Source organism: Diuraphis noxia, unplaced genomic scaffold (assembly GCF_037042655.1).
Source record: "Diuraphis noxia isolate RWA-SAM2 unplaced genomic scaffold, SU_Dnox_SAM2 contig0004, whole genome shotgun sequence".
In the NCBI taxonomy this organism is placed as follows: domain Eukaryota; kingdom Metazoa; phylum Arthropoda; class Insecta; order Hemiptera; family Aphididae; genus Diuraphis; species Diuraphis noxia.
In genome coordinates, this window is record NW_028301714.1 from 50,211,009 (window position 1) to 50,226,168 (window position 15,160).

A 15,160-nucleotide genomic window follows, 5' to 3' on the forward strand; every position below is an offset into this window, starting at 1 on the left:
AAATTCCAAGCCTAGTTTCAAAATTCACATAACGCTCCTTCCCTTGAAAAATCAAATCAACAAGTGGGGTCTTGAAAAACGCCTTTCTATCCCTTTCCTGGTAACAATAGTTATCAAGAGTTTTGCCTGTTCAAAAGGTCAGAATCCTAATCACAAAGTTACAGTGCAGACAAACGTATAAGTACTTATTGTTTGGCAAGTGGCAACGAGTGACAACGACAATAATCGATCTTGTATTCGGATCTGTAATACACTAACACTAAAAGTAATTATTAATAATTTCTTTAAATTACGTCCATCATATATTAGGTGTTTGTCAGAGTGTCAGACGTAACACATACCTGAAACTTACCTATCGGATCCAAAAATTAACTTTTTACATTTTACTAATTTCGAAACATACTTTTTTCATTCCCCTTTTATGCATTCGAAATGAGTGCAAAAACAGTTTTGGGTATATCGCAACTGCTAACCTCCGGAGTTTGGACTTGACCATTAACTTGGAAATTCATGATCAGTATATATTTTATTACTATATAATATAATATTTTAATATTTTTAAATAAATGTAAAATATACAATTTTTTTTTAAAGCATTATACACATTTACGTAAATACATAGGTACAAACATTTAAAAAATGTATTCAGTATAATATATCTTTGTATGTATAAAATAGTAAAAGTGCCAATAACTCAAAATGATTTCCCTAACGAGATTGGTAAAATATGTTAATTATTTAATGTGTATAATGCTTGTGACGCTTGTGTGTTAAAATATGTTATTTAATCGTTTTAAGTATTTCACCGTACTATATTCTAATAAACGTGAAAGAATATTCTAATCTTCATGCAAATATAATAATATAATGATAATAAATAATTTTATCAGCATATCATATGTGTTGATTATGTTGAAATTAGTTTATTGGTAACTAATTAGTTGAAGGTGCATGAATTTCGAATAAATTACATTATATATTTAAAATTAACACTTTTGACGATACACCTTAATATATTCACGAAAATATTTTGAAAGCATTGTCATAGTTTTGTTATCACGAAAAAAAATAGTTTATACTGTTAATACGATTTAATATATTCTATTCGCAAATTTTGTATAGGTGCTTAATGTAGCTTATGCACTTATTTTTAAGTTATTTTTCATATTATTATTTTTTAATTTCAATTCCATAACAAGAAATGTATTTATTTTAATTTAATACCTTTAATATGTAGGTAATTTGTTATTTTTTTTTATTCGTTATTTTGTTTCAAAATCTATACCTATATTTTTGTTTGAGGAATAAACATTTTAAAAGTGATAAAAATTTATATTATTCCAATTTCACTCATGATATTATTTTTCAATGCTATTGTTTAAAATATAGTATATACATTCAATTTCTATAATATGTTTTCAATATATATTAATTTTAACCTATTATAACCTAATCTATATTGCAGTTCTTATTTATCATTTATCTCCCTATAAAAATATAATCTAAACAATGTACCGATTAAGTGTTACATAATATTATTATGACTATACAAGCTATTATTTAATTTTAATAATGTTTATTACTACTGTCCATAATTTGCTGTATTTTATAGTTGATTAGAGCAGAGAATATTATACTGTAGGTCATACATATTATGATAAGGATATGACGAACACATTTATTAGTGTTCAAAATATACTATAATAATTATTTTTAGTTCAATAATACATTTCTCGCGAAACGGTTATTTTTCGACCACTGAAAAAACATGAAAACATCGCCAAGACACAGAGTTGAACCGGAAATATCCGAGACGATGAAAGATGCAACAATGACCAAAACAAATTTAAAAGGGGATTGGAAAAACTTTTTTTTGTTATTATTACTGTACACAATGCAAGGCTTGCCTTTAGGCATAGCTATGTCTATAACGGTACTATTACAAGCCAACAAAAATGTGACGTACAAAGATCAGGTAAACCAAAAATAATAACACAGTCTTTATGATTACAAATATTAGTCTATTATGGTAAATCCACAAAATTCTCCATTTTGATAAATAATAATGTTTTATTTCAGGCATTATACAGTTTAACGAGATGGCCATTTAGCTTGAAACTCTTGTGGGCACCGCTAGTAGATGCACTATATGTACAAAAATTTGGAAGGCGAAAGTCTTGGCTAATGCCTGTTCAATATTTAATCGGTATATAAATAATTTTAAATTAATATTATTGTTATAATCTATAAAAAATGCTATAATACTTACACTTAAATTTATAGAATCCTGTTTTCGAACAAGTTTATATGTATATGAGTTTGTAGACATTTTAAATTATTATTAACTGAAAAATTTTCTTTCAATGAAATAATGAGATGGGTAAATAGTAATTACTAATAACTTCTTATAGACTAAATGATTAATGTTTTAAATCACTAACTTTTTTAATATATCATATTATATTGTTAACAGGAGCGATTTTGATTTATGCAGCCAGTGACATTGAGAACTTGCTACCCGAAACTGGAAAACCAAACATCATGATGCTAGCGTACATTTTCTTCATGATAAACTTCTTAGCCGCTACCCAGGATATAGCAGTGGATGGTTGGGCTCTTACAATGCTGAAAAAGTGTGTGTTAAAATATATCACCAATCATAATTATGAATATGAAAACGACTATATTGTCTATATCACATACAAATTTTTTTTACAGGAATAATGTAGGCTATGCGTCCATTTGCAATGCATCAGGGCAAACAATAGGTAGTATGATAGGTTCCATGGTACTCATTCTGTTTACGTCTGAAAAGTTTTCTAATAAATACTTACGAAGCACACCTGATGTTGGAGGCATAGTCTCTGTGAAAAGTAATTGAGTTATTTATTATGTTAACTGTCAAGTATAGTAGTTTCATCAAAATTACAAACTCAAAAATAATTTTTATTAATTTCGAACGTCACACCGCGCGTGCATGCCTATAATTTAGTTAAAATAAAATAAAACACAGAAAAATTACAAATACGCGTACGTGTACAGAAAAAATAAATATAATATATAGGAAATAATATCAATTAAAATTTGTGATTTATAACATACAAGAGTGAAATATGTTTTAATTTGTTTGTTTATAGCGTTTTTAATGAATACAAAGTGATTTAATATTTAACAAAACAAATATTATCCCCTAGATCAATATAAAAATATTTCTTTAATCGGTACAATGTACATAAGATTATTTCCGTACAGATGAGATATTGATGAATGATTTTTAAATTCTGGCAGATGGAACTGGAAAATATTGATTTTATAATCGACGTGTTTATGTACTACATATCTCTTGACATTTTGGAGCAAAACATTTGATTAAAATGTCAACGTTTAAAAAGGTTTCTGTAAACAAATATCATCTAATATGTAATGTCTTGTAAAAGGGAGTCAAAAGTAAGGAGTTGCATAGATTACTGAATATGATAGTACTCTCACTAATTAATGATGAAAAAATACTACTATCCAACTGGGGGGAGATAATGATAAATACATGGAAAAATAGGAATATTTACGAACAATTATATTTTACTACACTGGTTTAGTTTTTATGACTAATATTATTCTGAAAGGAATAACCTCAGAAACTTAATATCTGTCAAGATCATAAGTATTTGTGAATTATTTTATATTTAAAAATGCATTACCTAATTTATATACGATAGATTGTATAAATTAAAAAACAAAAAAAATTGTATTAAACGTGCTGTTTTTGATGTGAAACATCTAATGCGCGGTGGGTGAAACCGTTTGTCAGCATGGCGACGACGTTGCAACCGGTGGCGAAACGCATAATGCTGGCAACGCGAGTGTCACCACACGTTCAAAATGTCTAGGTACCTATAAAATTATAATACGCATTTAAAATAAAGAATTATTTTCGATATTTCTCGTCTGCCAGGTGTCTCGCGATGGCTCATTTTTGTAATCTTCACTCACAATTGCAATAATTTATAGTTTGTAAACTAAATAATATTATTTACTAAATGTATATTATAATAAACTATTCAATTTGTATAGACTTATTATACGGCTGGGGAATAATATTCATAATAATAACAACATTAGTTGGTGTATTCAAAAAAGAAAAAGATAATGCATTTGATGATGATCATGAAAAAATCAATGTGGTTCAAAATTATATACTATTATGGGACATATTAAAGTTACCTAGTATTCGAATACTGGCTGTAATATTAATAACTTCAAAGGTAATTATAATATAAATGGTTTTTTAAATTATTGTAATAGTTAATTTTATATGAAAAAAAATATTGGTTCCAATTTAATATTGTATTTTCTAGCAACCACAGCCCACAGGTATCATTTAAAGTCTATAACATTGAGAACTTAACTCGCCAATCTTGTATATTATTTATTATTATTTTTGTATTTATCAAAGATTGGATATGCTGCAACTGAAAATGTGTCTACCTTAAAGCTCATCGACGCAGGTGTTTCAAAAGAAGACATATCAATAATAGATTCAGTGATGTCTGGAGTTAACACTATTATACCATTCATCATAGGGAAATACACTTCAGGTCCAAAACCGATGAGCTTATTCTTGAAAATTGTACCCATCAGGTAATTGTAATAAAATAAAATTAAAGTGCTAGTTACAATAAATATTTACATATTTGTATACTACATAATATATAGCAATATAATATCCGTAGCATAATACATTAACAATAATATGACCGTTTTTGACCGATGTGGATTGTTCCGACTATCAACGGAAACATAGGAAATAATTTATTGCAAAAATGACTTGTCCCCAATCATAATTATCGAACATCTACCACCGACCACGATTTTAATTTTTTTCTATATAACCATTATCAGTCCACAGCGACCGATAGGTACCGACTCTGTACTTCATCTGCCTAATACTTATAATGAGAGAATATCTCGGAAGAGTCGATATGAAATCGTACTCGCCGCCTCTCCAGATCAACCCAAATGAGTCGTAAGATGGTTTTTTTGTTTTGCTTTATTCTGCATATAACCCAATACGGTATGTGCCATGACGTATAAAAAAAATTAACTGATTATACCTACTTTTTCGTGTTTAATGCATGCCCATGTTTAAACCAATTAAATCTTCATCACAATATACAGATAAACAGTATTTCATTTATTCGAGCATCAATATTGTGTATGTTGATCCGTCCGCCCAATACAACCATTCAGGACAGACCGCCTCACACTCATATAATCCATAAACATAATGTTGTTATTTATATCATATTATCATATCAGTTATTAAATATTATTGTATTTGATGACTTACTTCCATAACTGAATTGACAAAAAACTGTTTTAGTAGATAATATTATTCAGTAAAATAAACACTGACTTAAGGGCATTAAGCACACGCACACGTCTAACTTAAAACCCGCGTCGAATCTTTTAAATGCACTTAATATCAACATTGGTATTTATTTTATAGATATAAAGCTACAAATACCTATTTTATGAAGAATTTTAATTTATAATTATATATTGTTAAAATCTATATTTTAGATTATCTTTAAACATTGGATTTGTTATGCTAATTTATTGTACGCCAAAATTGATAACATTCAATGAAGTAAATACTTCAATATATTACTATCCACTTCTCGTGTTTCTATTATCAATACAACAAGTGAGTTAAAAACTTCAATAGGTATCAATACTTTAAAATATGTTACAATATAGGCATTGTCTTCTGGAAGGTCTGCGTGGCATGCACACTGCTGCGATGTCGGTAGAAGCAACCAACAAATTCAGCAGGACGTAATTTATTACCACCGCGGCAGTTTGTGCAGACTGCAGACCTTCAGCAGAAGATAAGCGTTATTAATGGAGATGAATAAGTGGTATTGGGATGTTTAATTAATAATTATACAGATTTGGTTTAATTATTTTTTATAAATATTTATAAAAATTAATTAAGGTAACTCTGCAATTAATAATCTTTATGTATGTAATTTATAGATTCTATCTCACATAATGTTTGTTGCTACCTTAGCTTTTTTTTCCCGGATAAGTGATCCTCGTTTTGGATGTACTTATATGACATTTTTGAATACTCTTGCAAATTTGGCATATATGTGGACGTCTACTGCTGCGCTGGGAATGATTGATATATTGACGTTCAAGGAATGTTCATTGGATTCTAAAAATAACTGTTCTACCCTAGATCTTCAAAATGTAAGATATTATAAAATTTTAATTACATAAAATTATTTTATAAAATTAAAATTTATGAAAATACTACATTACTCTTTTTGAAAGCAATTACTAGCTATTTGCAAAAATATTTGACGGACTAATATTTCATTAAATTTAGTTTATTTATGTAAATTCAATACTAGCTTGTAAAATGTGTATTATTCCTGTTTCATTATTGCCTAATAATAACTCACATTGGTTGTACCCATTCAACTTCCATTGAAAACTATTGAATGATGGTCATTTTAAACTATAAAGAGGGTAGTAGGTAATCGCTCTTTTATACAGTAGATGGCGATTGTACCTTATCATTGAGTAAGCCGGATTCCCACGACTGGTGTATTTGGCCAATATTTGGCACTGGTGGTTACTTGCCATGCCGTCGGATCGCCATACTTGTACAATTATTTGTCACTGGTGTCGTTCCTGGCGATTGTCGGTAAATGTGACACAAGTCAAAGGAACGGCCAATATACTTGTATTATTGATCCCACGACCGGTTCGTATAACAGCCAGCAATGGGAACAGACAACAGTGTACTTGGCTACTTGCACTAGTGCTCCGGTATTGGCGTACTTGTCAAGTACGCCAGACGTGTGAGCACCATATTCGTGCACTGGTCAAATGTACAATTATTGGCGTATTTGGCAAGTACACCAGTCGTGGGAATCCGGCTTAACGTATGTGTTAAATTTGAATTTAATGATAAATCTTAAACACGAAAAGCGATTCTGAGCGAAGACGTCTGTCAGCATATAGACTATAATCTGTATAATTAAGTTTACCTTTGGATATTGGCTACCAAAATAATTTATCTTACTATTAGGTAGTTATACATTAGACTGAATTAAATTTTTCCAAAAACATTACATTTATTACATTATTATTATCTAATTATTTTAATAATATATATTAATTTTATAATATATTATTATTATTACGAACTTATTTGTCAAAAGTCAATACCAAATAGGACAGTGTCAAAGTGTTAGAAGGTTTTTAGTACAATATAAAATTCAGTTTAGTGAATAAATAGGCAATAGCTTAAAACTAATCTAAATGTTTTGAAAATTCTATTGTTTATACAAAATTGTATATCCAAGATATGCCACAAAACATATTTTTGAATTTCAACTAGTTTCGTCCAAATTTCACAATTATTAGGAAAAGTATTGAGAATTTTTTTCCTACCCCAAAATATTAAATAATATAGTTAAGTTAAAAATTGAAGTATTTTATTACAGTACAAATTACAAGTGTTTCAATAATAAAAAAAAAAAACACAAAAAGACTCATCATTGTGAAATTTTACTACATATTTCGGCTCTTCGCTCCGTTTAAAATCTAAAATCTAAATTTAATTGTAATGAACATTTTTTTAGCTATATTTACTAAAACATTAAATTAATATTTGACTATTAATAATAAAAACATTTTAATTCATATTTTATAGTTGACAACAATTAAGTAGATACTCTTTTTTGAAGTGGTTAATATTTTTATTGCATAACTATTATAATGTGTATTATGTTATTTATTTAGATGTGTAAAGCAGATAAAGGTGATTGTATTCTAACAGTGGATGGCTATTACATAGAAATGCTTATATGCACCATCATTGGAATTATTTGGTATTTTTCTGTTAAAAATACACTCAAAACATTTCAAACTAAGAATCCTTCTCATTGGCTAGTTAAAATTAAGAGAACAGTAACGGGGAATGAGTAAAGGTAAAAATGAATATTCCATGACTGTGATGTATTGATTTATAGAATATAGTTTTAATTTCTATTATGATGATTGGGTGAAAATATATAATTTATTATGATTAACTGTATTCGGATATGATATGGTTTGAAGTTTAAGTTTTTCAAGTATTTATCAGTAACAATAACGACTACAAAGTATTAAACATAATGTTTTCATAGGAAAGGGACATGTTCCAGTAAATGTTTAAGCGTGGCCGTTTAGATGTAAACGTTTTGGTATAAGAATTTGGCAGCATCCTATTTGCCCAGCGGCCCAGGAACTTTAAGTGTATTTATTTTGATATTTAAAACTAATTTAACAATATAAAAATTATCAAAACTTATGATGAACTTTATTATTGTTGATTATTACCTACATAGTTAACCTATTTTGTACAATTTCTATGATTTGTATCAAGACTTAATATATTTTTGCTATTGTTGTGGTAATATTATCCATATGTGTGTATATTATATAAAAAAAAGCTTAAGATTCCGTAAAAGATCTACCTTAAAGAAAATATCTGAAAAGTATCTTTTACAAGACTGTCCTCAAGTGACTTCAGAATAATCATTCTATGATGCAATTAATAGCTATTAGTTTAATGAGATTAAAAATCAGAATAGACTGAAGTACGTTATTATAATAACATTTTATATTTTTAAATTTCGTGTCCCTATGGACATAGACTTATACAGTGATAAAGGATTGTTAAATTAAATGATCAACACTATTTCAATAATGAAATATTTATGAATGCTTAATTGTATATGCATTACAATTTATAACGATTTATCGTTGAATATATATTTTCCAAAAAGACATAAACTGTTCGTATTTTATATTTTACCATTTTGAATTAACAACTGACACATCAGCTACGCAATTTTTAATCATAACCTTCTTCTGGAAAAGTCCAGAAAAGAGTACATTTTTAGAAGCGGAATTAATATCTTTATTTTAGATTTCTTAGTTTTTTTTTACCCTTCTGGATCTAACTATATGAGTTTTCGTGGCACACAATTTAAATATATATATATATATATATATATATATATATTTATTTTCTATTTTTTATTTATTCATTTATTCAGCCAAAACAATTACTATTAAATAATTACAATAAAATACATTAATAATAGTAGCTGATAAGAATACCAACTGAGCTAAAAGTTTGTATCTGATATACGGAGTTTAACGATATTACTTAATTCGTTCAAAATAAGTATATTGAAATATATTATTATACATAATACTTATTATTAGGGACCGAATTTCAATACAAAGTGCATATTTCTTTGGTTGATCTTAGACAATGCTTTCCAAGTACATAATTTGTTTCATGTAACGAGTATTTCAAAGCTAAAATTGTATTTTGCATTTTTATGAATATATCGGCGTTTTTTATTGTTAAAACATTTTTAGCATTATTGTTTTTTTTTTTTTTTTTTTTGGGGGGGGGTAAATTTTATGGATTTTAGTGCATACTTGTTCAATATTAGATATACTATACAAATTAAGCGTATTTATTATTGTATATTTAAGTATCTATGTTTAAAATGAATCAAATTGCCTCAAAACATATACGTGTCGAGATCAAGTCAATTTTTCAATAAAATAATAAATAATAAACTTATTTTATTTATTAATTCCAAATTGTATAAAAATAATAATATTAATTACATTTTTAGAGCATATTTGTATGGATTTAAGTGCATTTGAATCCGGGCCTTAGTTATTATAATCAAAAGTATAATACAAAATATAATTTTCAAATATTTAATACCTATGTCTAGCGTATAAACTATACTAAAAATCGGCGAAAATACTGATATAAATGAAGTGAATATAAAATATTAATATTAATAATAAATTGTTGTAATTTTTAAATTTTATATACTTCACGTAAACCTAAGGTGTTACCAGGCGTATAAAAAAAACTGAAATTGGAATTTATTTCCGTAATAAAGAAATATTATTATTATTATTATATAGTCAAAATAGGTACATACGTATTAACCTGGTTATGATGGTGAAACGAAGACAGCGTACGGATTTTTTGAGCGCTCGCCTATTTTATTCATTTTGGGAATAAAATTATAATATGCATCTATGTCACCCAATCAGCAGATTGTCTCTGGCAATAAATACTTATTTTAAGTCTAAAAACTAAATTTAAGCTTCAAAAGAATACGAAAACAAACTTATATAGAAAGTATAGTAAACTGAAAAAACATTCAATAATGCATTTAATACTTCAATAGTATTAAAATACTTCAATTAACTACTACATCTAGAATTTAGAGTGCAGCACACCACCGATGGAGAAATAGTTAACCTTTTTCGTCCGAATTAAAAGCATATACTATTGATAGTTAAATAGTTGAAAACATATACCTTGAGATGAATGCGCCCATGGTTCTTTATTTTATTTTTTCATTTTTTGTAATGCGGTAATTTACTAATTTCACAAACTGGAACATAGCTTGGTAGTGCCACTTTTAGATCTTTAAATCTTTTCTTACATATAATATGTACTATTTAATATGTTGTATGTCATTTTTTTTTTTGGAATACTATTAATTCTTATATATATTTTTACTTGGTTAAGTTTAAAAAATGATTGTTCTAAAGTTAAAAGATGGTCAAAAATTAATCAATACATGGGAAATAATATAATACTAATTTAATGGATGAATATAAAAAAATTTAAAGGGGAACGAGAGCACCCACAGTAAAAAGCATTTCAAAAAGTGAAAAAAAAATAAAATAAAATTATAAAGCAGGTAGGTATACCACCTGCAGTTTATTATAAATTAGAATCAATAATGTTACCATGTATTTGGTTCCATATGTTTAATTTTTAAGTTTTTAAACCGGGGGAAAATTTTTCAATTATAAACACAACTAATAAAATAATTCTATTTTTATGTTTATAAATAGCTCAAAACGAGTCAAATATATTAACAATTTGATTTTGTCGATTACAGATTTTACGTAAAAAATCTTCGTTTATCCTTATTTTTTTCTCCACCGCTTTGAAAACTATTTAACGAATTAAAAATACAAATTACATTTACTTTATATAACCAGAAAAGAAGCTGAAGTAGAAAATTGAAGTATTTTTACTGCCCTAAAACATTAACACAGACATAAAAAAAAAAAACATATATCATTGTAAAATCAAAACATTTATCCGATCATTCAAAATTTAAAATGAATTTAATAAATGAAAAAAATTGGCTGGTGAACTTGCACACGGACAAATGAATTTTATGAAGATGAAAAACCTAAATAAAACTATAGTATTAGCTGGAATCTGCAATCTATAACCTGATTTATAAACATGAAAAGTTATTAGGTAATGTATAAAGTTTAATGTTAACTTATACTATATATTTTAGTATATTTATTACTATTGTAGCTGTTGATCAGATTTTTTAGCTATTTGAAGTTAAAAAAAAATAATCATATTTTCAGCATATTTTACCAGCTTGAAGATTATTAAGAGATTATTAAGGTTTTTTAGAACATATTTGAATTATATTTTAAACTTTTAAGAACTCTACTTTTTTCAGCTATAAAATGTAGTACCTACCCGGCTACGCACTGTTATTAATATCAATATAAATTAGACGTATCTAAATAGCTTATATTTAATCAAACAACACAAACCTAAAAATTTAAACTTTAATATCTTGTATCTTTATTATGTTCTTGTCATACATTCATATCTCTAGTGGTGTGGTGAGAGGTAATTTCAGAGGCGATCTCTATATTTTTCTTAAATAGAGGGGTGGGTGATAAGGTGTGTCGACTAGTAAATATAATATGATATAATCAACAGCTAGTCAGTAATGATTTGTAATTTAATTAGTTGTTTTGTATTAATATATATTATTATGATTTAGTTCTATTAATATAGAATATTTAAATATTTTTAAGACTTGCATCTGGAAAATGTTCAGTTCGTCACGCCGCTGAATTATCTCTTACACTGTAATATAGGTATATTATTTAGATAATTATCTAGCAATTAACGTATTTCATTAATCTAAGAAATGAAAAAGTACCACTATTTCTCGGAATCAATTTTTTAAGTTTTTTCTCTCCTGAGAAATCTATAATTTTGTAGCTACATGATGCTGCAGTAACATTAACTATTTGACTCAGTCGAAATAATGTAATCAGTATTGCTGATTGTGAAAAAAAAATTAAGGTTATAAACATACAACTAATAATATTATTTTTAGCGATACAAATAACTACAGTTTTAACATTTAGAAATATTATACGTGTGTTACAAAACCATTAACCCATTAAATTGTATCTATCTTTATGAACATTACTTCCGTGATATTCATATTTTTATAACGTATTATAAATCAAATGATTAAAATGTTTTATCATTTCTGAGATCGTTTCAACGTTTTTGCTAACAATACCACAAGGAGGGCCCTTGAGTTGAAGTTATTTTTAAACCAATCGATTGGCATCATTCCAATCCAACGAATGTGGATCATGGAACTGGCTGTTCTAAAACATATAACATATTTTGGTTTTTCGAATTTCATTTAACACTCATACTTTATTCATAGTCGAGCAGTTCACTGCATTAGTATAACTATTTTAATATTATTTTAATATTATTGTGTGTGTTATCGTGTTCGTCAAATAACATTATGGACTCCTCTAACCATGGATCCGTTAAGGTATGAATATTAGACCAGTTTTTAATATATGTACCTACCTATATTATAACCATGTGAATAATAATAAACAACTAAAAAGCAAACAAAATTGTTTTTAAATTTTATATCTAATTATTGAATATAGGTCTAGAATCTTTGTTAACTCTTGAATCATTTTTTTTTTTCAAAAGAAAAAAAAATAGTTCATGCACACACAAACCACATCAAAAACAAGCGATTTATAAAAATTAATGAATTTTCAAAAAAAAACAAAGTACCAATGTGTGTCCATATAATATATACATATTCATTTGATTATATGGAAGTCCTTGAACCTAATTCAGATTAATTTTTAAGGCTTGCAAATTATCTTGTCTTGAATAATTTTAAAAATCTGTACAATTTTTCATCGTCTGATGACGTATCATCGATTTGGTAATTACTAATTGGTATTTGAATTACACCTATACATTTTTATTATACTAATTATTAATTACAATATCTCATTGAGCATGTAGATACAATTATTTTAATAACTATTCATATTTTATGTAATACAACTGGTAAATATGTTATAGGATATGGGAGACATGGGTGAAGTATTACGCGACGTGTCTGATTTATCACCTGAAGATTTGAGAAGACAGAACAGAAATCTACAGAAATTTTTAGTTAAAGTGATCGACTTGTTAAAAGAAAAATCCGATCGATGCGTCACACAAGAAAAACATATTGAAGCGCTAACGTTACAAGTTTGTGTGCTGTTGACATATACCTATTACCTAATATAAATTATACAACGTAAATAATATAAAGTATTAAACAATGCCATATAAATAATATATAATATAATATTTGTCTTCGTACATACCCATTCACCTACGATGTTTACAGACTATTCTACCCGCCTCCTTCAGTCCTTTTAAAACTTAAAAATGTACGTAACTGTAATAAAATCTAATGGGGTAGTAGGTAATATTCAACTATTCAAAAATTTGAGTAAATTATTAACTCTAGAAGTAGCTAGCTAAATTTTTGAAAAATACATACCTATACCGATTTTTTTTAATGAACCAACAATTTATATTAATTATAATAATTTTGGTTCTTATTCATACAGTTATAATTTTTCAAAAAAATCAATTTGAAAAGATTTCTTGGTAGGCATGTGGTGAAAAATTAGGTGTATTATTTTATAGTAATAAGACCGAGTAATTATGTGTTGCGTTTTTTTTCTGCAGACAAAGTCATTGAAAGAAGTCGTGGACATCACAAAGCACATGTTGGCTATTCGTAACACAGAAGTGAATCGTATGACGGATGATTTGGAAAGTCTTCAAGACAAAATCAATGCGGAGAGAAGCCGCCACAGTGCAATAATTGAAAAAATGAATTTAGCTGCAAAGTTAGTACTTACATACATAATGAAAATAATTACAAAAGAGCCCATTAAAGTATTAAATAATGCATCAAAAATAAATTGTATTGCCATTCAACATTTCTTATTTAGTTTGAATAGATTAAAAATGTAATTTTTTATGAGTAAATAAGTATAATATAGGAAGTTCAATTTAAACAGTTGCAAAAATGTAAAAGATACACTAAAAAGAAACATTTTCTATATACATTTTTTTCAACCTATATTATGTTTAAATTCATTAATTTTGAATTACAATAATGGATGCGTATATAAATTTATGTATGAGTGTATAATATACTTATGTCATATACAAAATAAATTTTAAAAACATTGTCACAGCGCTCAAAAAAAAAATAGCATAAGTAGGTATATCTAATATCTAAATTTACATTAAAAAATTACTTTACCTTTATCGCTCATCAATGAAAAAATATCATTTATCTTTCTTAGAAAATTCTTTGCTCGTGAAATTGTATTTGAATTAAAAACACATGTGTCTCAACGCTAAAATATAATATATTTGAATTATGTGTTCTAATGATTAAAAAAATTATATGATTTTCAGATTAAACGACGAACTGAGATCTGAGTATAAAGAACAATCGGAGCGGTTTGAAAATATGCGCGTTAAATATGACGAAAAGTTTTCAATACTTTCGGAAGAAAATAAAAGATTACAAGATGCATTACCCACCGAAACAACTGATTGAAAAACTTATCTAACTATCTAACTTTAAACATTTTTCGAACGTAAGCAATAACTATTGTTTATTATGAAACGTATGTACAATTGTCAATTATTTAGTATTCTAAAGAAAAATAATGACACCCTGATACACTAAACTTCCAAGTGCATGATTTCATGAATAATTAGAAAAAATACAAAACTATAAAATGTACAATCAATTTGACTTAATGATTATACAATAATCTTTATTTATTAAATAAAATTTATACTATTATTGATTTATTATTAATATTATGATATGGAGGAGTACCTATACTGAACTTACCTTTAATTAACTAC

At 26.8% G+C, this 15,160-nt stretch overlaps 2 protein-coding genes across 4 annotated transcripts; both read left to right on the forward strand.

The window, feature by feature from the left end:
- Positions 1-1,672: 1,672 nt before the first annotated feature.
- On the forward strand, positions 1,673-8,365 carry LOC107170374 (acetyl-coenzyme A transporter 1-like). 2 transcript variants are annotated; one of them, XM_015520471.2, is made up of 10 exons: positions 1,685-1,975; positions 2,080-2,206; positions 2,474-2,633; positions 2,719-2,873; positions 4,072-4,262; positions 4,454-4,638; positions 5,581-5,704; positions 6,037-6,252; positions 7,816-8,003; positions 8,202-8,365. In XM_015520471.2, the coding sequence occupies exons 1-9, from the start codon at positions 1,769-1,771 to the stop codon at positions 7,999-8,001; spliced, it is 1,551 nt and encodes a 516-aa protein (XP_015375957.2). In that variant the 5' UTR covers positions 1,685-1,768; the 3' UTR covers positions 8,002-8,003; positions 8,202-8,365. The 2 variants fall into 2 exon arrangements, with proteins under 2 accessions (XP_089082869.1, XP_015375957.2); XM_089226743.1 differs by lacking the exons at positions 7,816-8,003; positions 8,202-8,365 and adding an exon at positions 5,758-5,918 and having other exon boundaries at positions 1,673-1,975; positions 6,071-6,211.
- A 4,209-nt stretch (positions 8,366-12,574) lies between these two features.
- Positions 12,575-15,099, forward strand: LOC107170377 (uncharacterized). Of its 2 annotated transcripts, none has more exons than XM_015520475.2 (4): positions 12,575-12,734; positions 13,292-13,465; positions 13,955-14,118; positions 14,699-15,099. In XM_015520475.2, the coding sequence occupies exons 1-4, from the start codon at positions 12,705-12,707 to the stop codon at positions 14,841-14,843; spliced, it is 513 nt and encodes a 170-aa protein (XP_015375961.1). In that variant the 5' UTR covers positions 12,575-12,704; the 3' UTR covers positions 14,844-15,099. The 2 variants fall into 2 exon arrangements, with proteins under 2 accessions (XP_015375961.1, XP_015375962.1); XM_015520476.2 differs by lacking the exon at positions 12,575-12,734 and adding an exon at positions 13,128-13,148.
- The last annotated feature ends 61 nt before the right edge of the window (positions 15,100-15,160 follow it).